Source organism: Phascolarctos cinereus, unplaced genomic scaffold (genome assembly GCF_003287225.1).
Source record: "Phascolarctos cinereus isolate Bilbo 61053 unplaced genomic scaffold, phaCin_HiC Scaffold_5;HRSCAF=322, whole genome shotgun sequence".
NCBI lineage: Eukaryota > Metazoa > Chordata > Mammalia > Diprotodontia > Phascolarctidae > Phascolarctos > Phascolarctos cinereus.
Genome location: NW_027555958.1, coordinates 31,561,827 through 31,584,470, shown reverse-complemented (window position 1 = coordinate 31,584,470; position 22,644 = coordinate 31,561,827). Strand labels below are relative to the sequence as shown.

Sequence of the window (22,644 nt, the reverse complement as noted above, 5' to 3'; positions counted from 1 at the left end):
CTGGTATTTTTCATCCAGTTGAATTGGTTCAAGCAATATGAACTTGACACCTTGACTTGAACTTGATACTACTCTGTTAAGTGCCTCGTACAGGGACTAGTAAAGCATGAACCCACGGTTTGGAAATGAAGACTTATTGAAGGATTTGGAAACTGATCATTTATTCCTCCTTGCCAAGTTTTACTGTTGATTTCATGAACACTCTTATATTGACATTGGCTCAGTTGACCTCAGTAGTCACTTTAGAAAAAGATAATCTCTCTTGGCAAGGAATGTTGACTAAAATGTACAGTCTTAGTGTAGTGTATAAATGAATTTTGATACAACCTAGAAAATATTTCTCATAATTAGAGACCAGAATAGGCTTTCTGCTGTTGGTGATATCCTGGGCCTCTTAATTTCTGATTTTCCTTGCAGAGCCATGACAAGGCGGCGACAGTATGGAGAAGTTGCCAATCTTCTACAGGGTGTAGTGAACGTCTTGGAACACTTTCACAAGTACATGGGGATTCCACAGATTCGGCAACTTTCAGAGAGGTAAAATACCATTGGAGGGAATTCTCCTCCCAGTGGGAAAGGCACTTAGGGGATATGTTACAACAATTAACTTTTCCAGTAGTGTAAAGTCTTCCATGTTCCCCATGGGTCTGTCCTCAGCCTGCTTCTCTTCTGTCTATACTCTTCCTTTGCCCTTTCATTCCCTTCCATGGCTTCAGCTTCCACCTCCACACCAATGATTCCCAAATGTCTGTCTGACCTCTTTTCTTGGCTTTTTGTAATGAGAGACAGCCTCCAGCTGCCTCCAAGATATGTCTGCTTGGATGTACTTCAGGTTCAACTTGTCTAAATCCAAACTGGTATCTTTCCTCTTCACCCTGCTCTTCCTACTGATCTCAGACTTTTCTCTTGGGGGCTTCTTCATTCACTCAGTCAGCCATGTTTGAAAGGTGGTTGGGGTTCTTTTGGCTCTTCTTTCTTCCTTGTTTTTCATATCCAGTCGCTTGCCTTTCTCATTGATTCTACTTCTGTAACATCTCAGAAGTCCCTTCCCTATTCTCTACTCTTCCTGCCACCCTCCCTCTCCATCTTAGGACAGACTCCCATTACTGTTGCCTACTAACAGGTCTTCCCACCGTCATTCTTATCTCCCTGCAGGCCGTGCTGCTGTCAAAATAAACTTCTTTACATTGCTTAAAACTCTTCAGTGACCTTTCCTGGCCTTCTTTGCCTGGCATTCAGGCCCTTGGCTTTCTGGCATTACCTGTCGTTTATCTCTGGGTTATTCTGCTCCCTTGGGCCACTCACTAGGCTTTACTTCCTCTCTGCCCTTCCTCCTTTTTTATCCCTGTTCCTGGGATAGCCTCCTCCTCCTCCTGGCCTTTGGATCTCCTGTGTATCCTCTTAAGCCCAGCTCAAAGGCTGCCTCGTCCATGAAGCCTTCTAGGTGATAGCCTGCTCTCTTGGACCTCACAGGCACTTTGTTTTAGAACTCCTTGATACAATTATGTTAACCGTTGTTTATTAGCCACTTCTTAGACCCTTGTTAGACTGGAAGCTCTCAGTGGGCAGGGACCCTCTAACTCTCATTGAAAACTCTCTCCCAGTGTGCTGCATTTTGCAGGAGTCAGTGAATAATCTAAACAAGTAAATCGGTGAAGGTACTTAACTTGAATTGTTGTTGTCCAGAATGGAAAGCTGAAGATAATTTGTTTTCTGTTCATTTTGATTGATTACAAAAATTTAAGTAAATGTCGTTTCTAGGTGGTTAGCATTTCGTTTTTCTTTAATCTAATCTTTCTTATTTTCCCAAATTATTTTTCTAAGTGAGAAGGCTTGCTGTGTTATAATTTCCTTTTTGATTTTTACATTATTGTTGGCTTAAACTATGATTGGTTGTACTCAGCATAGATCTAAAGATTGTATTTTTAATAAGCTGGATTGTTAAGGATTAAAATTCCCCAAAGTAACTAGCTGTTATTAAGATTGAGAGAGTTTTAAGGCTTTTGTATGGTTTGACACTTTTTAAACCCTTCATGTACGTCTTTTTTTTCCTTAAAATCACTGCCAAATAGCCTAGATAATCAGATCAATCAATTTATTAAAAGCCTACTAGGGGCAGGCACTGGGCTAGGCTTTGGGGATGCAAAGACAAACTTGAGATAGTCCCTACCCTCAAGGAGCTTCCATTTTATCGATGGAGACATCAGCCACATATATGTTTATACAAAAAATTTACACAAATACAAAGTAAAAAAAAATTTTGGCAGGGATTAGAGACAGGGGAACAATCAGGAAAGACTTAATGATAGAAGGTAGAAGGCAGCCTGTCAGCTGAGTTTTTCAGGAAACTGAGAATTGTAAGAAGCCAAGACAAGGAGAAAGTACATGTCAGGCATAGGACATGGCCAGAACAAGGTCACGAACATGGAAGATGGAATGTTGTGTGTGAGAAATAGCCAGAAGGCCAGTTTGGCTGGACCATTGACCATGTGGAGTAGGGGCTAAGAAGGTGGATTGATGTCAGGTTGTGAAGGACCTTGAACACCAAACTGAGGAGTTGATATTTGATCCTAGGCATGATAGGAAACCACTGGAGTTTAATGAATATGGGAGTGACATGATCAGATAAAAGCTTTAGAAAGTCACTTTGGCAGTGGATTGGAGTGGGGAAGGACTCGAGGCAGGGACGCCATTGCAGAGATCCAGATGAGAGGTGATGAGAGCCAGAGGTAGGGTAGTGGCCCTACTCGTTGAGAAGAGCAATATGTGCGGGAGATCTTGTGGAGGGAGAACAGAGAAGACCGGGCCATCGGGTGAGAGGGAGGAGACAAGGCTGCGCCTGAGCAAGCTTCTGGTGGTGGTGCCCTCCCCTCCACGGAAGTACAGGAGTTTGGAAGAGGAGGGGGTTTGAGGTGAGAGGAAGATAGTAGGACTCTCCTTCCGGGCCCTCTCAGTGTCTTGGGTCGCCAGAGGAGGGCTGAAGCAGTGCGTCTTGCCACGTTTTTATAGTGTATGCCTCCAGTGGGCTTCTTGGGAATCACTTCACTGTCTCCAAGAGGATCCTAACTCCCCAGCTGGAGAAACTGGGGCCTCTGTGGTCCCTGCAGTTTCCAGAGAATGAGATGTCCTTGAGAAAAAAAAAATTAGTGAAACTGACCAATACATCAAGAAAAAAATCTGATATTGCCCATGGTGCTTCACACTCATGGCCCTTTGTAAAAGAATGGAGGGAACTGTGTTCTCATGCCTTTTCTTTAGTGCCCAGTTTCTTCCATACACATTAGTAACATTCAGTTGCCAAAGAATTGTCGGGGTGGCTCTTTCTACTTGCGTTGTTGCAGTCTTTGTGTGTATTGTCTTGCTCTTTCCATACTTCTCTGGATTCATCACATTCGTCATATTCCATTACGTTCATGTACTGTAATTTGTTAATCCATTCCCCAATCTGTGAGCATCCACTTTGTTTCCAAGCCAGTGCTGTCGCAGAAGGGGCTATTATAAAGATTTTGGTGTACATAGAGCCGTAGTTTTGGTCAATGACTTCCTTGTACTCTGTGCCCACCAGGAGAATCTCTGAGTCATAGCGTATGCACGCTTTAGTCACTTTACTTGTATAATTCCAGGTTGCTTTCCAGAATGGTTATATCACTTTGCACTTCCACCAGCAATGCAGTAACGTGCCTGTCTGTCCCTTCAGCATGTGCTATTCCTATCTTTGCCACTTTGCTGTACTGAAATGTCCCGGTTGTTTGGATTTGCATTTCTCTTCTTAGTGACTTGGGGCATTCTTTCCTGTGGTTGTTAGACATTCAGCCTTTTCTGTAGGCTCTCCGAGGAGGCCCTACCTGGGGTCACGTCTGGCTTATTTATGGGGCAGTTATTTATGTTGGAGGGAGGGATCCTTCCCACTTGACTAACTCTAGAGGGCTTTAAGTAATCACCAGAGGCAGCTGTTACTAGAAAATTCCTTAAATACTTTAAGCATCCTTTATTTCCACCAGCACAGATGGAGACCCTTCCACTCTTTAGTAAGTGGTCTTCTGAGATGCTGTAGTTGGCTGCATCCATCCCTTGGTAGCTAGATGTTCTGGTGATGAGCTTTACATCCCCTGGCTGGTCCTCAGAGCCCAGACAGAGAGGTTGCTGCCAGCCCGCCCTGCTCATTAGGGCCTGTCAGAGCTCACACTCTGCTGGCGTGGCCTTTGTGAATGCAGGAGGGTCCTGTCCACACCATGGTGAGGCGGCCACTGGAGAAAGCTTCTGGTGGAGGGTTGGAAAATTGCCTGGCATAGATGGTGTTGGTGACATTTTCTTGGATATGTAGACAATTCTCAGTTATTCCCGTTAATGGATGTTAGGTACACATGGTACGACACATGGGCAGTGCTCCTTGGCAGCTTTTCCCCTGTCCCAGCCGCAGCTCCAGCAGATGAATTTGAGAGAGGCTTAGAGAGAGGTTTGATTAAGACTTTCAGAAGGGGGTGGGGGAAAGGGAGGTCTGTCACTTTGACATTTCTTTCTGTTTGCTTTAATGCCTGTTGCTTAAATGGCTGGGATGAAAATGCAGACACAATTGTAATTAATAGGCAGATGAAAACACATCTTGCGGTAAAGAGGGAAGCAGGGGGTTGGCATCCAGGAGTGAATCTCACTGTCAGCCCTGTTCTCTCCTGTCAGGCCAGGTTTCTGTAGGCCTCTCTAATTGGGGTTTGAGTAATGCCATGGGAGTTTCCCCTTCCTCACTCTCCTATCCTCTGCAGCCCTTCAGCATTGCTATTGTCCATCTCAAACAGACTAAGCTGGTGACGGAACTGAGAGTCAGCAAAAAGTGCTTTGAGAACTACTGAAGGAAGGAGGAAAACCCGTAGGAAACATCCAGGAGGGGTGGCAGCCTCAGGGTCGAGAGGGGAGCCCTGGAGTGTCCACATCCTTGTCCGTTGCCTGTTCACCATTTGTATCTCGGGGGAGCTTAAGTGTCTTGAGGGTACGAGCTGTTTTTAATTTTTATCTTTGTGTGTCCTGGGCTATCACTTTGGCTGGCACATAGTAGGTGCTTAGTAGATGCTTATTAATTGATTGAACTCGGGTCCTCTGGTTCTACACGTAGCACTCTTTCCTCTGTGGCCTCACACTTCTCTGCATCTTCCCTGATTGCCCTAGTGGTTCTTGCTGTCTCTTCTTCAGATTACCCTCTGTTTATGTATCTGTGTCCTTATGTCACTCTCCCACATGTTATCTCCTTGAGGACGGACATTTTTTATATCCCTTGGGCCTAGAGTGTGCCCGGCACATAGGAGGTGTTTATGTTTGAAGGGCCCTGGGGCGGTAGGTTTTGGTTGAGTCACTTTCCTGTCATAAGTCATCGGGTTTGGAGGTGGATGGGACGTCAGGGGCCCCCTCGTTATGCAGGTGAGGAAACTGATACCTTTAGAGGTGAAGCGTCTGGTCCGAAATGACAGCAGGGCTAAGCAGGAAAGCCAGGCTGTAAAGCCAAGGTAGGACTGCTTTCACTGCATGGAGCTGCTTCTCTTGAAAGGAACGAAGCATTTTTCTGTGAAGGACACAGAGAAGCACGGAAAGCCTTGTATGAGCTGATGCAGTATACTAAGCAGAACCGGGAAAACCGCGTAGACGGTGAGCGCGATGACCTGCCGGAAGGACAGAAAAAGCCAACCAGTGTGGAGGCCTTAGCATGGCTGTGCTTGGCTCTGACCAAGAGGCAAGAAGGCACCCTTCCCTCCTTCCAGTGGGAGGCCTGCTGGTACAGGGCAGGGTCACACTCAGTCATGTGATCAGTTTTGTTGAGTTGCTCTTTTTCTCTCTGCTATTCTTTGTCATGGGGGAAGGCAGGGAGGAATATACTTGGAAATGAAGGTGATATAAAAAAGCCAGTGATATCAATAAAAATTTAGAAGAGAAATGCTAAGCAAAGGGGTTCTGTATAACATTGTTCTTCTCAGAGTCATTTTCTAATATGAATGCATTGCACCCAAATCTCTGTACGATGGCCCCAAATACAGTTGTATATTTGTAACCTTGTTCTTTTGGGTCTAACTGCTCTACAATGCTATTTTGCTGGAACTACTGTTTTTTTCTTTTTTCCCCAGTTTTAATTAAAAAAATTTTAATGCTATCATTTCCAATGATAGTATAAAAGCCTCTTCCCCTTTCGAGCAAGCCAGCTGTTGTAACAAAGAATAAAGAAGAGGAAAAAAAAGCAGATCAGCCAAACCGATCAATACCCAAACAGTATTGGGGCTGGTAGCATATACAGTGTCCTGCACCTTTAGACCTCCACCTCTGCAAAGGGAGGGAGGTCCATTTTTTTCAGCCTGTCTTTGGGGTTAAGTTTGGTCATTATTATTTTGAAATATTCAGCTTTTTTTTTTTGCTGTTCTTTCCATTCCCATTGTTGCAGTCATCGTATATGTCGTTTTCCTGGTTCTGCTCACTGAAGTAGTCTTTTCATGGAACCGTGAAGTAAATTGAGCTGGGTGCTCCAAACACTTGTTAATGTGTGGCCCTTGCAGTTCTTTGAGTTCTCGTGGGAACCTTCCTCAGTACAAACCCCTCGATGCTAGGGAAGAATATGTGAGATTAAATAATGTCAGAAAGAATGTCAAATGGCCTTGGAGGAGGGGAGGCAGTGGGGGAGGGGTCTGCTTTGAGATCTCCTCTGCTGTTGCTTTTTTAGACGGTCCTGGAAGTTTAAGGGAAGCCACAGCTTCCTATTTTTAGTACCATCCCTGCTGAATTTTTCCCCTTGTATGTTTACATAATACTAGTCTCACCATCTGGTAATGATAGAAATGGCCATCGGGGTCGGGGAGGAAGGGGCGTTAGACCCGACTCTAGAGTAACTAAGTCGCTGCTGCCTTAATTGTAGAAATCCTAAGTAATGGTTTGTTGTGCTCAGTGTGGCTTGGGAGAGGAAGTGGACGGGCCTTGATTTGGGTTTAGCTATTTCTTTGGACTCCCCTGCTGGAAAATGTTTAATATAGCATTGAAGGAAATCTTTTTTGAATTCTGCCATTCCATTTTAAGTCTTAGTGGCTTAGGCATATCCAAGAAACCAAATGTTTCTGGGAATCAGTCAGCATTATGAAAAGAGAGAGCCTTGTAATCTCCTGAAAACAGATACTTTTGAACTGCAGACTTCTTAAGGACACTCTTTAAAACTCGAAATGAAGGAAGACTGGGGGAGGTTGGGGAGGTAGCGGGAAGGAGGCCTGAGTTCTAGTCTTGGCCCTCCCATTCACTAGCTCTGTAATCCTGGGTAGGCCCCTCGACCTTAGGGGGTCCTGTGTCCTCTTCTGCATATGAGGGGCCTGGACTCCATAGTCTCAGATTCTGTGAATCTGTGATTTTGAGTTAAGACTCTTATAGAAGCTGGCCGTTAGAACATGTAGCGCCTGAAGTGATGGCTCTGCTCCCTGAATAAACGCTTTGCATTTTGGGAGCTCATTTTGTTCACCGGTGAACTTTGTCAGTGGTTTCCTTTTGGGGGAAGCCACTCACAAGGTAATGAAACGGGCAGCGTGACTTTCTCCGCTGATGTCTAACTAGCATATTTTCATAATTTCCTACCACCCTATGCTCCTTCTCTTATTCTTCCCCCTTCTTTGGAAACTGATGGCGTGTGTGGAAGAATGTCACCCTTTAGCAGCGGTGTTTGGCTCATCCCCCACTTCAGAGGCCCAGGAGGCTGCTGTTCAGCCTTAACCTTCAAACAGCACAGTGAGTCTTTCATTCTCAAGTGTGAAACACTGGCGTAACATCACTTGATTGTGCCAAACCTATTTGGATTATTGGAAGAGATCTAATTTATTTTTCTTGGAGCTGGTAATAGGATAATTTCTGTTGCAGCCAGGAAAGGTGGCTGGGTTAATAGTTAGCATTTACATAGCACTTTAAGCTCTGCAAACAGCTTTACAAATGATCCTCATGACAACCTGTGAGGTCAGTGCTATTATTATCCCCAATTCATCCCCAATGAAGAAACTGAGGCTGAGATTAAATGACTTGCCCAAGTCATCTATTTAGTAAGTATCTGAATTTGGATTTGCGCTCAGGTTTCCCTGATGCTAAGTACTGTACGGTGTCCAGTGGGTAGCGCCTTGGGCTTGGAGTTAGGAGGGTCTTAGTTCAGATCTAGCCTTCACTTAATAAAATCTTGGTGGATGGATTGCGCTCTCTATATGCAGGCCAGTGCATTCATTTTTATTAAGGAGGGAGTTCGAATGTGTCAGGCTAAGAAATTTGCCCTTCAGAGCTTTTTTCCTTCTTTCCAGTATAACCTGATTGGACAATTTATCACATAGGAATCTAATCACCTGGAAAATAAATGGAGCCCCCATTAAGTTCATTGACCCCCATCAGATCTTGGTGCAGAGGAAATTGTTGCTACTTCCTATTGATTGCCTAAAATAGGAAGGGAATTTGGAGCATAATTCCAAATCGGTCACAGCTCTACCAACAGGGTTTTTTGTGTGCCTGTCTTTCCTCTATCCATTCCGGCTCTCTTACCATTCTTCATCTTCTTTACCACTTTAGAAGGAATGAAATAAGACTTCAGAGCTGCTTCAGGTGACTTTGGAGACAGGGATGCAGTGGAGCTTAATCTCCTCTGGTGCCAGGTGCTGGCAGAAAAGTCTACACAAGACTGCTGTCATCATTAAAGAGTGTCTAGTGATGGAGACTCTCTGTGACATTGAGGTGTTCACTGTCAGGCCTTCCAAGTGGTTGTGCCTCCAGAAGCTGCTTCGAGAATGCAGGTTTTATACTTCTTGGGGGAAACAGGGGAGTCACGCCTCTAATACTTTTACCTCCCTTTCTGTATCCTGGCAGGGCCAGGCCCATTGTTGGCTTGAGCTGTCCACCCCCAGGTCTATTCCCCAGGCATGCTGAATAGGAAGCGGGGTTGGTGACAGTTGGGGATTGGGCCTAGCAGTGATACACATGTGAGCCTTAAGGGTAGGAAGTTGTTCACTCTCTAGTATACCCTGGGCACAAGGTACTTAATAAATGCTTATTTCCATATTTCCTTCCCCTCCAGCCTGGTTGGGGCTCTCCCAGAGGGCAGTTTTCTCCCTCTAGCTATGGAAGTGACTAGTATTATTTATACTTTTCCAAAGGGGTTGGGGGATAGGAAGGGAGCAGGTGAGGGAAGTCCTTGGAAATTCTTCCCTAGAGCCTTTTGCTTAGCCTACTTTCGATTTGATTCATCATATATTTATTAGGTGCCTCCTGTGAGCAAAGTAGACACTAACAATATAAAATATAATTGCAATAATGCTTGTTACTAAAGGGGGAAAGGTATATGTACCTGAAGTAACTAAGACAAGTAAGTTAATAAATGAATTCCTCATTCATCATTTCTTATGGTGCAGTAGCATTCCATTAGATTGTGTGTGTGTGTGTGTGTGTGTGTGTGTGTGTGTGTGTGTCTGTGTGTGTGTGTCTGTGTGTGTCCTAGCTTTCTGTCTTCAGCCTCCTTGGGTTTTATACCCAGTAGTGAGATCCTTGGGCCAAAAGGGTTGTGGACAACATAGTGACTTTTCTCAAATAATTCCGTTGTATTCCAAATCACGTCATAGCTCTATCAACAGGATATTTAGCGTGTCTGTCTTCCTACCAGCCATTCCAGACCTGACTTTTTCCATCCTTTCTCCTCTTTGTCACTTTGGAAGGATTGAAATACGACTTCAGAGCTGCTTCAGCCTTGCTTCTCTTATTATTAATGATTCAGAGCATTTTTTCACATAGTTGTTGCTAGTTTGCATTTCTTCTTTTGTAAATTACTGACATTCTCTGTTGAGGAATGGCTCTAGATCTTTTATTTGCATCAGTCCCCTTTAGATCTTGACTGTCAGACTTTCCCCCCAACTCCATAGTTTCTCTGTTGAGTCTCTCTGTATTGATTGTGTTTGTGCAAAAACTTTGTCCGCTTGGTGTTCCTGAGAAGTCTCTCCTTACATAGATTTAGTTAGCAATAGCCTTATCTTAGACATTTTTAGTCCTTTTTGACAAAGTGGTAAAGAAGAGGTCATTAGTGTCAGTAAACCTACCCATGAGTGTGGTTTGAAAAGTTTTGCAGATAGTGGAAAAACCCTGGAAAGTATTTAGGATAAGACATAATTATAACTGTACCAACGAAAAATAGGCAGCTTCAGCCACCCTCCCCTTTCTGCTTCAAAAATCTCAGGTTGCCAGGCCCAGCCAGTCTCATAGTTTGAGCCAAAGAAATTGTGGTTTGGGGTTCTTAGCTGTTATTTGAAACTTAGTGAAGTTAATGCAGAAAAAAAAAGGGGGTGGAGATAAAGAAAGGGAGCAGACTTTTTTTTATGATGTATATGGAGAAACTGACCTTAGATGCATGGAGATTTCATTCTGTGTTGGGAGACAGCCATCAGTCTCTGGGCCTTTTCTACCCTTTTGTTCCATTGAATATTAGTGTGATAACAGTTCACACTTATACAGTGTTTTAATTATGGTTTATGAGGTTGAACCAGTATTCTGTCATGGAGAGGGCCTTGAATTGGGAGTCTGAGGACCTGGGTTCAAATCCCAGCCCTGCTACAGAATATCTGTGTGACCTTGGGCAAGTCACATCACTTCTATAGGCCTCAGTTTCCTTCTTTATAAGATGGGGGGGTCAGTTAGGTGGTGCAGTGTATAGAGCACTGGCCCTGGAGTCAGGAGGACCTGAGTTCAAATCCGGCCTCAGACACTTGACACTGTGTGACTTTGGGCAAGTCACTTAACCCCATTGCCTAGCAAAAAACAAAACAAAGATGAAGGGATTGGAATAGACAATCTTTAAGAGACTCATGTACAGTAGGTGGGCCTTCAGTCCTTGTGGTTGATTAGAATGGGGCACTGGTGTAGGAGGAAAGAGAAATGCTTTGTTCAGCCCCTTTGGAGTGTTTCCTTTTGGGTGCTCCTACTACTCCCTTCCCCTAGATAGTCTGTTCTTTTAAAAAGTCTTATTAATGCCTTTTGTTTTTATTGCACATTCATAATAATAATAACTGACGTTCATGTAGTACTTACTATGTGCTGTGCTAAGTGCTTTATAGCTATTTTCTTTTTTAAAAATGTATTTAGTATTTCATTTTCCCTAGTTACATATAAAAAACAGTTTTTAACTTTAATTTTTAAAACTTTGAGTTCCAAATTCTCTCTCTCCCTCTCCACCCTCCCTCATTGAGAGGCAAGCAATTTGATATGGGTCATACGTGTGTCGTCATGCAAAACATATCCATAATAGTTATGTTGTGAAGGAAAACACAGACCAAAAAAAAATCCCACAAGAAAAATAAAGTAAAAAAAAAAGTACGCTTCAGTCTGTATTCAGATACCATCAGTTCTTTGTCTGTGAATGGATTGCATTTTTCATCACAAGTCCTTCAGGATTGTCTTGAATCGTTGTCTTGCTGAGAATGGCTAAGCCATTCACAGCTGACCATCCTACAGCATTGCTGTTACTGTGTACACAGTACGTGTCACTTTGCATCAGCTCGTGTAAGTCTTTCCAGGTTTCTCTGAGAGCATCCTGCACAGCCTTTCTTATAGCACAGTAGTATTCCATCACAATCACATACCACAGTTTGCTCAGCCGTTCCCCAGCTGATGGGCAGCCCCTCAATTTCCAGTTCTTTGCTGCCAGAAAAGAGCCGCTGTAAGTATTTTTGTACGTGTGTGTCCTTTTTCCTTTTGCTTTTCATCTCTTTTGGGGCACAGACCTGGTAACTTTACAGCTATTTTCTTATTTGAGCTTCAGAACAACCCTGGGATGATGATTATTATCCGTGTTTCACAGATGAGGAAACTGAGGCCAACAGGATGCCTTATCTAGGCTCACACAGCTACTAACTCTCTGAGGTCAAATCTGAACTCAGGTCTCCCTGACCAGATGTCCTGTGCTCTCTCCACTTAAATGCCTTGCTGTCCCATTCATTTCCAAATACCCCCCTCCGCTTTTTAACTTCAACTACCTCATGAGTCACCCCTTGTAATGAAGATTAAGAAAAAGGAGCTCAGGAAAGCTAATTTGATCTGCTGGTTCTCTGTAGCTAATTATTCACTCAGATGTCTCAATCATAAGTGAATATGCTCAAGAAATATTGTGGTCTAATGGTTAAAGTTCTGGGCTTAGAGTCAGGAAGACATGGGTTCAGATCTTGCCTCTGGCATTTACTAGCTTTGTGACCACAGTGAAGTCACATACCATTCCTGAGCCTTAGTTTCCTCATCTGTAAAATGAGAGGGTTTGAAGCGATGGATGGCCTTGGGGTCTCTTCCAGCCAAGTCTGTGATCCCATAAATAATGCACCTGTACACTTGTAGATGTCTTACCATTTTTGAAAAAACCCATATTTGTATTTAGTTGAAGATTCTGTTGTTAGTTTCTAGGTCAGAAATTGAAAGGGTATATATGACTTTCCTTCCTACCCCAACCCCTGCCTTAAGGGTATTTGCGGGCTTCAGTCTTCAACTACTAGGAGCTGTGCATTCGCCAGCCTCCTCAGTCCTTATGACTTCCACTTTCTCTCAGCCTCAGCTATCCGCAGTGATACCCTGGATCTGACCATTACTTACCCATAAACTCCTGTCCTTCTATGTGGCCTTGTGTCTTCTTCTTCCAAAGACTGTTCTTTGTCTTCATCCCAACCTCCAGTAGCTTCAGCCCTCCCTGTTAGCTTGGTCCCTTCCCCCTTGTTGTGGATTTCCTTTCCTCCCTTCACAATCTTCCCGTTATATTTAACCATTTCATCCACCCTCAGACCTCTTGTTCCTTTCTCCTGTTACCACTCATGCTTTGCCAAACCCCATTCTTGGCTTAGCCTACTGCCATCTGTCTTCTCTGCTTCTACATGTGTGCTGCAAAATTCCATTGGAGGAAATAACACAATTGTGCTGACTGGGTCCGCTACAAAATTATATGAAAAATCTCAGTTTAACCTTAATTGCTGCACAGAAATCTTTATTCTTTGCTATTTGATACTCGGTAATACTTCCCTTGGGGGTTGTTCTAAACTTTCTGCTTTCTTCAAGCATTTCCTCCTTTGCTTCAGACTTGGAGGAAGAGGTGGTCCTTCCTTTCCTTCTGGCCGAGGCCATCCCCTCTGCCTATGCTGCCCTTGTTCCTAAGCAGTCTAGCCCATCTCCTTGGGGAGTGTGCCTCTTCGGAAGCATTTCTCACCTTCTGTCTCTCTGTCCTGTCTCTCCTTCTCTCTGTCCCGTGAGTATCTCAAACTCAGCCTGCTCTAAATGGAACTTATCCTCCTTAAATCCACTCCTTTTCCTCCTCCAAATATCTGCTAAAGGCCCTTCCCACCTTCTCCTCCCCAGGCCACCACTGTGGCTTTCCTCTCCATCACTGCTCAGAACCAGTCGGTTGTTAGCTCTCGCTGCTTTGGTCTGCGCATCTCTTGCATCATTTCCTTTCTCTGGACTTCCCCAGCGGCCCCCATAGTTCAGGCCTGTGTCACCTCTTGACCATACTCTTACAAGCAGATCTTCATTGGACTCCCAGCTTCCAGACCTCTTCCCTGCCTTGGGAAAGCCTCGTTCCAGGAATCTCCACTGATTCCTTCCTGCTTCGAAGACACAGCCTGAACTCCCTCTTTGGCATTTCAGGCCCTGTTCCCACCTTTAGGTGCAGCATCCTGGTTCCTGCCCCCACGCCTTTATACAGACAGGTGTCCCCCATCCCTAGGAGGTGCTCCTTCTTCAGCTGTGCCTGTTCGGGAGTCGTCAGCTTCTCTCAAAGCTCTCATTCCATGTGCCTGCTCCTACAGAAAGCTTTTGCTGGTTTCCCTCATTGACCTCTCCCTCTTCATGTGATCCTGTTTCCCACGATCTGTTGCTAGATACAGGCCCCGTGGTGGTTGGTTTGTGTAAGGCTTTTGTCTGTTGGGATGGAAGACTCGCTAGGCAGGAGTGGGTGGTAGTATTTCCAGAAATGGCTGCGATATAAACAGTGAAAGGCGTCAGTGAAATGTTAGCTTTTTTTTTGGTTTTGTTTTGTTTTTGTTTTTTGGTGAGGCAGTCAGGGTTAAGTGACTTGCCCAGGGTCACACAGCTAGTGTCTGTGTCAGATGTCAGAGGCTGGATTGGAGCTCAGGTCCTCCTGACTCCAAGGCTGGAGCTCTATGCGCTGCACTACCTGGCTGTCCCGATGTTAGCTTTTCTCAGGTCTTTAAGGTGGCACTTGATCTTGGTTTTATCATCGTATCCTCAGTATCTGATGTGGTGCCTGTGATTTTTAGGGTGAGTAGAAGGCTGGTAACAGAGATAGCCAGAATTCAGATCTGCCTTGGCATTGTAGAGCTTTTATTTTTTCAAATCAACCTTTCTAGTTTGTTTTATTGAGGCTGCTAGAGTTGGCATTTCCTGAAAATATCCTCAGTGAGTAGGCCAAGGACACCTTAAAGGAACATTAGCTGGGAGGCCGGCATCAGACAGGAGGTGGCTAAGCTGGTGCAGCCCTGGCTCTGCTCTCTTTAACTAGGTGACCTGGAAGAAGTTCAGTTCCCCATTCTGGGACGTAGTTTCCTGTCTGTAAAAACATAGGGTGGTATTAAACGACCCCTTAAGAGCCCTTCCAGTTCTGTGATTTTTGTGTCTAATTCAACAGGTAGGTAATTGAGAGTTTGTTCATGACAAACAATGCCAGGCCATGACATGTCTTCTTTTCCCCACAGAGTAAAGGCAGCCCAGACTGAGTTAGGGCAGCAGATCCTGGCTGATTTTGAAGAGGCTTTCCCTTCCCAGGGTACCAAGGTAACTCACATTGGGATGTCATCTTTTTGGTGTCGAGTCCAAACAAACTCAGCACACTTTACCGCTGCGCTTGCCACCTTTGATCTCTTGTGTGCCTGACATCGGTCTGGGTTCCTAAAATGTTCCTTTCTGTCTAGAAGCCTGATGTCTTTTTGCTGTAATGTTGTCTGTACTATATGCAGGACAGCCCTGATTCCTGCAGTTGCTAACTGAAGAATTGTATTGCCCAGTCTGCTGTATGTCAAATCCTAATATCCTGGTTCCTCTTGAAATACATTTTGCTCATGGCTATATTTTTTAAAAAAAAGTCCTGAAAGGTTTGCCTCAGGCTAAAATTTCTTTCAGGAAAAGTCATCTACCTCTGATTATCCCCAAAGGAGGAAAAGTCTCTGGGACAGAATGTCAGCAGTTTTCGATAGCATGTGATGAGACGCTGTCAAGATAATCACAGCCCTGCTTTTAGCAGCTGCCCTGCTGGAGAATTGTCTCTGGTAATGCATTTGTGTGTGTCCTGCATACAAGAAGCCTCCAAAGTATTCCAATCGTGGACCTCTGCCTTATTCTTCTCCTATAGCAGGCATCCCTAGCTGTGGCTGTTGATTTGCTGTGGCAGCTTCTGTTAAGGGGACCCCTTAAATTTCAGAAGATAGCATCATGGGTGTTGGAGGGAGACCCCTTAGAGATATAATCAGCTCCCATTTCTCTGAGGTATTTCTGGAGACCATTGTTCAGGCCAGAGTGAGAATAACGTTGGCAAGCAGCCTTCCTCACCACGGCATTGGTAGCCCAGATTCACTTACTGAGCCAGGGAAAAGTTTCCTGGATCTGGTTTAATATTCCGTAACTGGAAACTCCCTAATCATGTGCCTTTGTCCTCCGTGGATGTAATTTAGGACGCAGGTGTGGGTGTTTGGCCCAGCTCTGAAGGATCAACCTTACACCTTCTTTGGGCAGCTGCTGAGTACTGCTGCTGAGCGTACTGACGGTTTCTGATGGAGAATTCCTTCCCCATCGGGCTTTGTACATATATGGCCCTCCATCGTGGGGGCCTCCTTCTTTACTCACTAATAGTACATGACTTGGCTTGACGTTATCCCTGCCAGAGGGAAACAGTGCTGTCCCCATTTCGTAGATGAGTCATTTACTTGAGAATGCTTGACATGGTGGTGAAAAGAGAGGATGGAAATCCCTTGATTTTTATCCTAATCTTTCTGTCTAAAGAGACTTCAGAGGCTCTGTGGCCTAACCTGCGCCTGAAGCAGTGGATACTTCTTTGTTCTTTGCTTCTGAAGCCACAGGCCTCAGAAGGCCGCCCATGAAGGCCGGTTTTATTATTTGGAAGAATTCAGCGCTGACCCATGTTCCAGCTTTCTTTTTCCCAGAGCCCATCAGCTTGTTGCATTTAGGATGGTTTTCTTTAACCGGCTCTATTTTTCTGCCCCCTGCTATTTTTCAAGTTTTGTTTTTATTTTTTTTAATAGCATATTGGCCGGCCTTAGAATATCTTTTGTAGAACTGTGGCTCTTTGGAAACATGCACCGAAATGCCACTTTTGTGAGGCTTAGCATTTTCCCCCAAGACTGGGAAGCAAGGACTCTAAGGATGAAGTCATAAAGCTGGCCTGCTGCCTGCTGTGCAGTGGACCTGACTTGGGATGAATATGTGACCTTGGGACAATTCTGCAGCTGGCCCACTAGGAGAAACTGAATACATGGGGGAAGGTGATGACATTGGAGGCCAGAAGAGATCAATTCAGATTTTTGGTTGTGTATGAATTTACTGTGGTACCTTAGAAAGGTCCTTTGACCATTTGGTGACTCAGTTTCCATTTTTGAAACAGGAATGACAGTAATAAAAATAGTTGGCATTTATATTTGATAATATATCTAATATTTATTAAATATTTAATATATTTAAAAGTCGATATATTTATATAATACACAAAAATTTACAAGGCATTTTATAGCCCATTTGAGCCTTATGTCGATCCTAAAAGGTAGGTACTCTGTAGGTGTTACTGTCCCCATTTTATATATGATAAAACTGAGGCTCAGAGAAGGGAAGTGACTTTCCTCATGTTCACGTTGCTCATAAGTATTGGAGCCGGGGTAGGAGCCCAGGGCTTTTGAACTAGTCTAGCCCTCATCAGGCTCTTTCTCTAAATAATGATGTCCAGTGAGTGAATAGATGTAATGCACTTTGTACACATTAAAGCATTATAGAAAGGTTCGCTATTGTAGTTAGTATTTGTGAAGCAGTCTGACCTCAGTATCTAAATGGATGAAACTAACAGAGTCACTGAGTGATTGAGTTGGAAGAGGCCTCAGAGGGGAAACTGAGGCTTTGAGAGGGGACGGGACTGAAGGGAGTTGTCCCAGAGGGAGTTGCAAAGCCAAGACTGGAACTCCAGCCTCCCAACTTCAGGTCTGGTGCTTTTCCTTCCGTGTATTACTTACTTTTGTGAAAATTATAATGGGTTGGAAGCTTGGCTGCAGACATCCTACTGAGAGACCTTCCCTCAGGATACAGTGCTGATGTACCCTGCCTCTCTATGACCCGTTAAGAGCTTAGGGGGCCTAGATGGATAGTTCACCGTTAGTGAAACTAGTGTTGTGGTTTGGCAGCCCCTCAGGGTTTAGGAGACCCCCTTTCCCCCCAGACGTAGTGTGGCCCAGATGTAGTGATTTCAGACTGGAGGATCCCAGAGGTGCAAGTCAAGTGGGAGGAGTCTACCTGGGGGGAAGCTAAGGTTATTCTATCGCTTTGGAGAATGCTGCTGAAACAGCCTCAACAGACTGGCTTCCGTTTTGGTTTTCAGAATGTCAGATGTCCCCCAGGCAGCCCTGGCCTTGCTTTCCCAAGCTTCTCCTCTCTGATTCACAAAGCAGCTTTGATGTTGGTTGGAGAGAGAGAGAGAGAAAGGGAGGGAGGGAGGGGGAGAGAAAGAAAGAGATAGAGAGAGACAGAGAGAGGGGGTAAGGGGGGGGTCATGAGAGAGAGAGAGAGAGAGAGAGAGAGAGACAGAGAGAGAGAGAGAGAGAGAGAGAGAGATGATTGTTTCATCGAGGAGCAACAGATAATCAAAATACCCGTCCACTGCAGAGGTAACAAGTGTCAGATAGAAAAAGAAGGAGAAGCTGTCAGAGGCCAGGCAGTTTTTCAAGGCTTCTATGTGGTGTTGTTGTTTTGCCCTAGCTGTTGAACTGTTACCTGTTGTTTGTCCTAACAGAGGCCTGGAGGCCCCAGCAATGTCCTGCGAGACGCATGTCTGGTTGCTAATGTGTTGGACCCCAGGATCAAACAGGAAATCATCAAGAAGTTTATTAAGCAGCACCTCTCTGAATACCTGGTGCTCTTTCAAGAAAACCAAGATGTGAGTATTGACCAGATTCCTCAGATGCTCCTTTTGGGTTTGTTCCAGTGCTGATCAAGAGAGCCTGTGTTTGTGTGCTCAGCCCCTCTGGGCCTAGTCCCTTCTTAGCATCCCTGAGTGGTGATGTTGATCTGTGAGCTGTGAATGTGTGAGATCAACAACATGTAAACGTCAACTGTTCTTTCCCAGACTTGAGAGTACTGGGGAAAGGTTGAGGGGTTGGCTGTGTTCCTTTTCTCTCTTTAAGCTGTCAGTGCTGTCTGTGGGTACCAGGTGATTTTTGTTCCCCATCTTAACCAGGTTGCCTGGCTCGACAAAATCGACAGACGTTATGCCTGGATAAAACGCCAGCTTGTGGACTATGAAGAGAAATATGGGCGTATGTTTCCCCACGAGTGGTACATGACCGAGAGGATCGCTGTAGAGTTCTGCCATGTCACAAGGTGAATCAGTACAAGACATGCCCTGAGTCTGGTGCTTCAGAGGACTAACTCTCATGTCTGTGGCTCTAAAGTGGCCCCACATACAGATTGCTGTCAGTGTGTGGACTTCGAGCTTCGCTAACGTGTGTCTGAATGGAAGCCCCCCTCTGTCTCCATGCAGCAGATTCCCTTGCCCATGTGCTCCTCTCTGTGGGTCTCTGCTTAGGGGCAGAGTCTTAGCTGGTGCTTGGCTGAGTTTCTCTCCTCCACTGAGTCCCTGGCTCAAAAAGCATTTCTCTAAGAAACCTCAAATTACCTTCCACCCCAGGGTTCTTGGGTCTCCATCATTCCCACTCCTCGTTGTACATGTGTTGTGCTGTAACATCTAAGTCTGTAGCATGTCTGGTTCGGACTTGCTAAGAAGGTAAAACAGGAAAAATAAGGAAGGTCCTCGAGGATCAGGATGCTGGTTGTCTTAGCCTTTTGTTTCTTCCATAATAATGGGTGGGCCTTGACCTTCAGTTGTTACTGGCAGGTGATGGTAGTAGCATTTAACAGTCTTCACTGCATTTATTGGGAGAGCCTTCATTAATTCAGTGAACAGGGTCTCCTGCAGGCCAAGGACTGCACCAGGTGCTGGAGGTGCAGAGATCAGTGAGATGGTCTCTGCGCTCAAGCAAGTGACTTTATATGATGGGAAACAACACGGACACACTTAAGTGACTGTAAAATATTCGCCAAGTCATTCCACTGTGTGTTGGGGGGCAGAGAGTGGAAAGATCAGGAAAGACCTCCGAGTAGATGGACCATGGCCAGGACAGCCTCCCACTATGAGAGGATTGGAGCCCCAAAGATGGAGTCAGTACATCGGTGACAAAGCTGAGAACAAACCTGCTAGACTGCAGGTGGGATTAGTAATAATTGAGTTACCTGAACTCAGAGCCTCAGAGGGCATGTTCAGACGCACACTGAGTAAGTCAAGCATTTGGTGCAGATAGAGTATAAAGCAGTGACCCCTTCGTGAGATAAATTAAATAACCATTAAAAGGCTAGGTCTTACCTTCCCCCATGACTTTGCAGAGAGACGTGAGGGAGCAGGGATGCAGAAAACCACGTGTGATGTCAGGCTTTTTCAGATCTGTTGGCTGGTTTTGCTGGGTATGATGTCTTGTTATAAAGCTTAGCTCTCTGGAAAGGGGCGGGAAGAGGAAGACAGTGGGGAATGAAGATGATGCCAAAAAGACAAAAGCCCAGCCTCCTACATTATCCTGATGATTCCCTAAACCCAACCAAAATGCTGCACAACAGCTCAGATCAATTTCTGTCCTTGTTTGGATCTGGGCTGAATTCATCTCTATAGTTTAAAAACCTTGTTGGAAAGCTTTTATAGAAAAGGGGATGCTGGATTGGTTGTTGTGGGGGAGCAGCTAGGTGGGCCCAGTAGGTAGAGTCCTGGGCCTGGAGTCCGGAAGACTGGAGCTCAAATGTTGCCTGAGATACTCACTAATAGTGTGAGCCTGGCCAAGTCACCAAGCCTCTCTGTGGCAGTTTCCTCGGCCGTGAAATGAGAACAACAATAGCGCCTACTTCTCAGTCTTGTTGTGAGGCTCCAATGACGCAGTGTCTGGCACATAGTAGGGACTTTATAAATGCCAGCTTCCTTCCTTTCTTGAGAAACAGTAGGGCACTATGAATTTAGATGTCAGGGCATAGTTAAAGTGGGTGTTAACTTCCCTCTCAAATTTTGACCCTCGAGGAAGTGGGAGCTGCTTCTCCTTCGCCTGTATCTAGACTGACAAGCAGAGTCTTGGGGAGGCTACAGGCCCATGGCCCTGCTAGCAAGATTGTCTGAACTTCCTGGCCAGCTATTGTTCTTCTGTTAAAGCCACGGCGCCTGCCAAGCTTCAGTTGTTAGAAATCTGGCAAAAGGCCCCACAGATTCTTGATACCCAAATAAATTCCCGACCTCTTGGTTTTGAGGTTTGTCATTTAGCCCTTGAGGGAAGGTGAGAGCAGGTTAGCACTGAGGAAGCAGGAGCCAAGGCAGTGCTTGATAAGAGTCACAAAGCCCTGGGTTCCAGGCCAGCCTCCTTCAGGTCCTCCCTTGTATGGAGCTTGCCCTCTGCGTGGCTGAGAGAGTTCCCACATTGGGAGTGCCCCACACTGATAAAGCCACAGGTCATCCTACCCATGACCTGTGTTGCAGATGGAGTCTGGTAACCAAACACATCCTTTATTTTGACGGAGGCCACATAAACAGAGAGATGAATTATCACCTTTCATAGTGAATTTGCTACCTACAGGCCATTTTCATTTATCTCTTGGAGAGGTAGTTGTTCGAGAATTCCTAATTCAGTGTTAATGCCTTAGGAAATCATTTATGTGAGAGGCAGCATGTTGTACTGCAGTGGGGTCAAACACAAATAGAGACAAATACACAACGTATTGACTTAGACAACCACAAACTACCATTATCTGTGTTGTATTTCTGTTTATTTTATTAAACATTTTTGAGTTGCATTGAAATCTGCTTTGGGAGTTAGGAAGCCCTGGATTCAAGCCTCTCCCTTCAACATCCCAGGCAGGTTGTTTATTAACCTCTCCATGCCCCAGGCTATAAGCTTCAGAACTGTTGCAGTCAGTATTGGTGAAAGTTTTCCTCTCCTGGGACATCCCTTATGCCAGTGAAAGCACAAGTCTAAGCAAACAGCAGCAGAAGATATTTATCTCTAGAAAATGTAGTGATCTTCTGTGCAGTGCAGCTATTTTTATATAGTAAAGTGACAGCTTATAAAACCATTGTCTGATTCATAATTCCAGATAGTTCTTAGTGTAATAACATCAGCAGAGGCAGAAGAAGTACCTGGGACTGTCATCGTTGCCTGTCAAGTCCATGATTGTGTGCTGCTGGCTTCTCCTGAAAGTTTTTGTGAGGCTCTGGTGCCCACTTGCCAGAAGCTAGATGAAGGCTGGGACTGGTCTCAGTGATGGACATGCCCCCATGTGTTTTTCCGAATGTCCACTAAGGCCATTTGCCTTTTCCTCGCAGAAGTTAGCTCTGACCTTTTATGGGAGAGGCTATTTTCGTGTTCCTTTTTCTTTTTTTTTTTTTTCTAGAGTGGAACTTGCCAAGATCATGCGTACCCGAGCTAAGGAGATAGAAGTGAAATTGCTTCTGTTTGCCATCCAGAGAACAACCAATTTCGAGGGACTCTTGGCCAAGCGCTTTTCTGGCTGCACCCTGACGGATGGGGCCCCGGTAAGGACCAGCGGGGAGGAGGCTCCTACAGAGTCAGCGAGGCCAACATTCTACCTGCTGATACACCCATATATCTCGATTTAGAAGCCAAGAGGCTGAAGAGACTTCAGAGGTCATTGAGTCTAACCCTCTTGTTTTATAGCTGAGGAAACTGACTTTCAGAGCCTGCCCATGTAGTAATGTCACTAAATTCTTGTTATTGAGTATTATATATTGAGTATTATTGGTTCTTTACAGAGAATGTCGGGAGTTTTTTCCCAGGGTGGCTTACAGTCATTTCGATTTAAGTATCCTCCTCATTTTACAGTCTAGTTATTCTAGCAGCCGTAGACACTTTTTTTAAAAAATTTTTTTTATTTTTAGGCAATTGGGGTTAAGTGACTTGCCCAGGGTCACACAGCGAGGCCAGATTTGAACTCAGGTCCTCCTGAGTTCAGGGCCGGTGCTCTATCCTCTGCACCACCTAGCTGCCCCTGCTGTAGACACTTAATATAATCACCCATCTCTTTGGCCCTTAACCACACACATACCCAATTTTATTGAAATTGATAAAAATTACAGGAGCAGTGCTAATTTGAAAACTTCTATTGGCCACCATTTTGCTTCAGGATGGCAGGTTGAACCCTCCTGTTATGATATTTTAGAACTGGAAGTAGCCTTCGAGATTATGCAGTTCAACCTCATTTCACCCTGCGGGGACCTGAGATCCATAAAGATAAAATGATTTTCCCAATGTCCCACGTCTAGTTAAGTAGCAAAGGCAAGACTAGAGCCTATGTTTCCTACGTCCTGACTCCAGGCAT

The 22,644-nt window shown here is 44.9% G+C and overlaps 1 protein-coding gene across 2 annotated transcripts in view; it reads left to right on the top strand.

Annotated features, from left to right (window-relative positions):
• VPS53 (VPS53 subunit of GARP complex) overlaps positions 1 to 22,644 on the top strand; it is a 136,049-nt gene that overhangs the window by 51,505 nt on the left and 61,900 nt on the right. For both annotated transcript variants that reach the window (XM_021006922.2, XM_078154771.1), the window contains exons 7-11: positions 418 to 537; positions 14,709 to 14,787; positions 18,017 to 18,160; positions 18,461 to 18,603; positions 21,700 to 21,841. In XM_021006922.2, the coding sequence (XP_020862581.1) occupies positions 418 to 537; positions 14,709 to 14,787; positions 18,017 to 18,160; positions 18,461 to 18,603; positions 21,700 to 21,841 (628 nt within the window). The remainder of the gene's footprint in view (positions 1 to 417; positions 538 to 14,708; positions 14,788 to 18,016; positions 18,161 to 18,460; positions 18,604 to 21,699; positions 21,842 to 22,644) is intronic.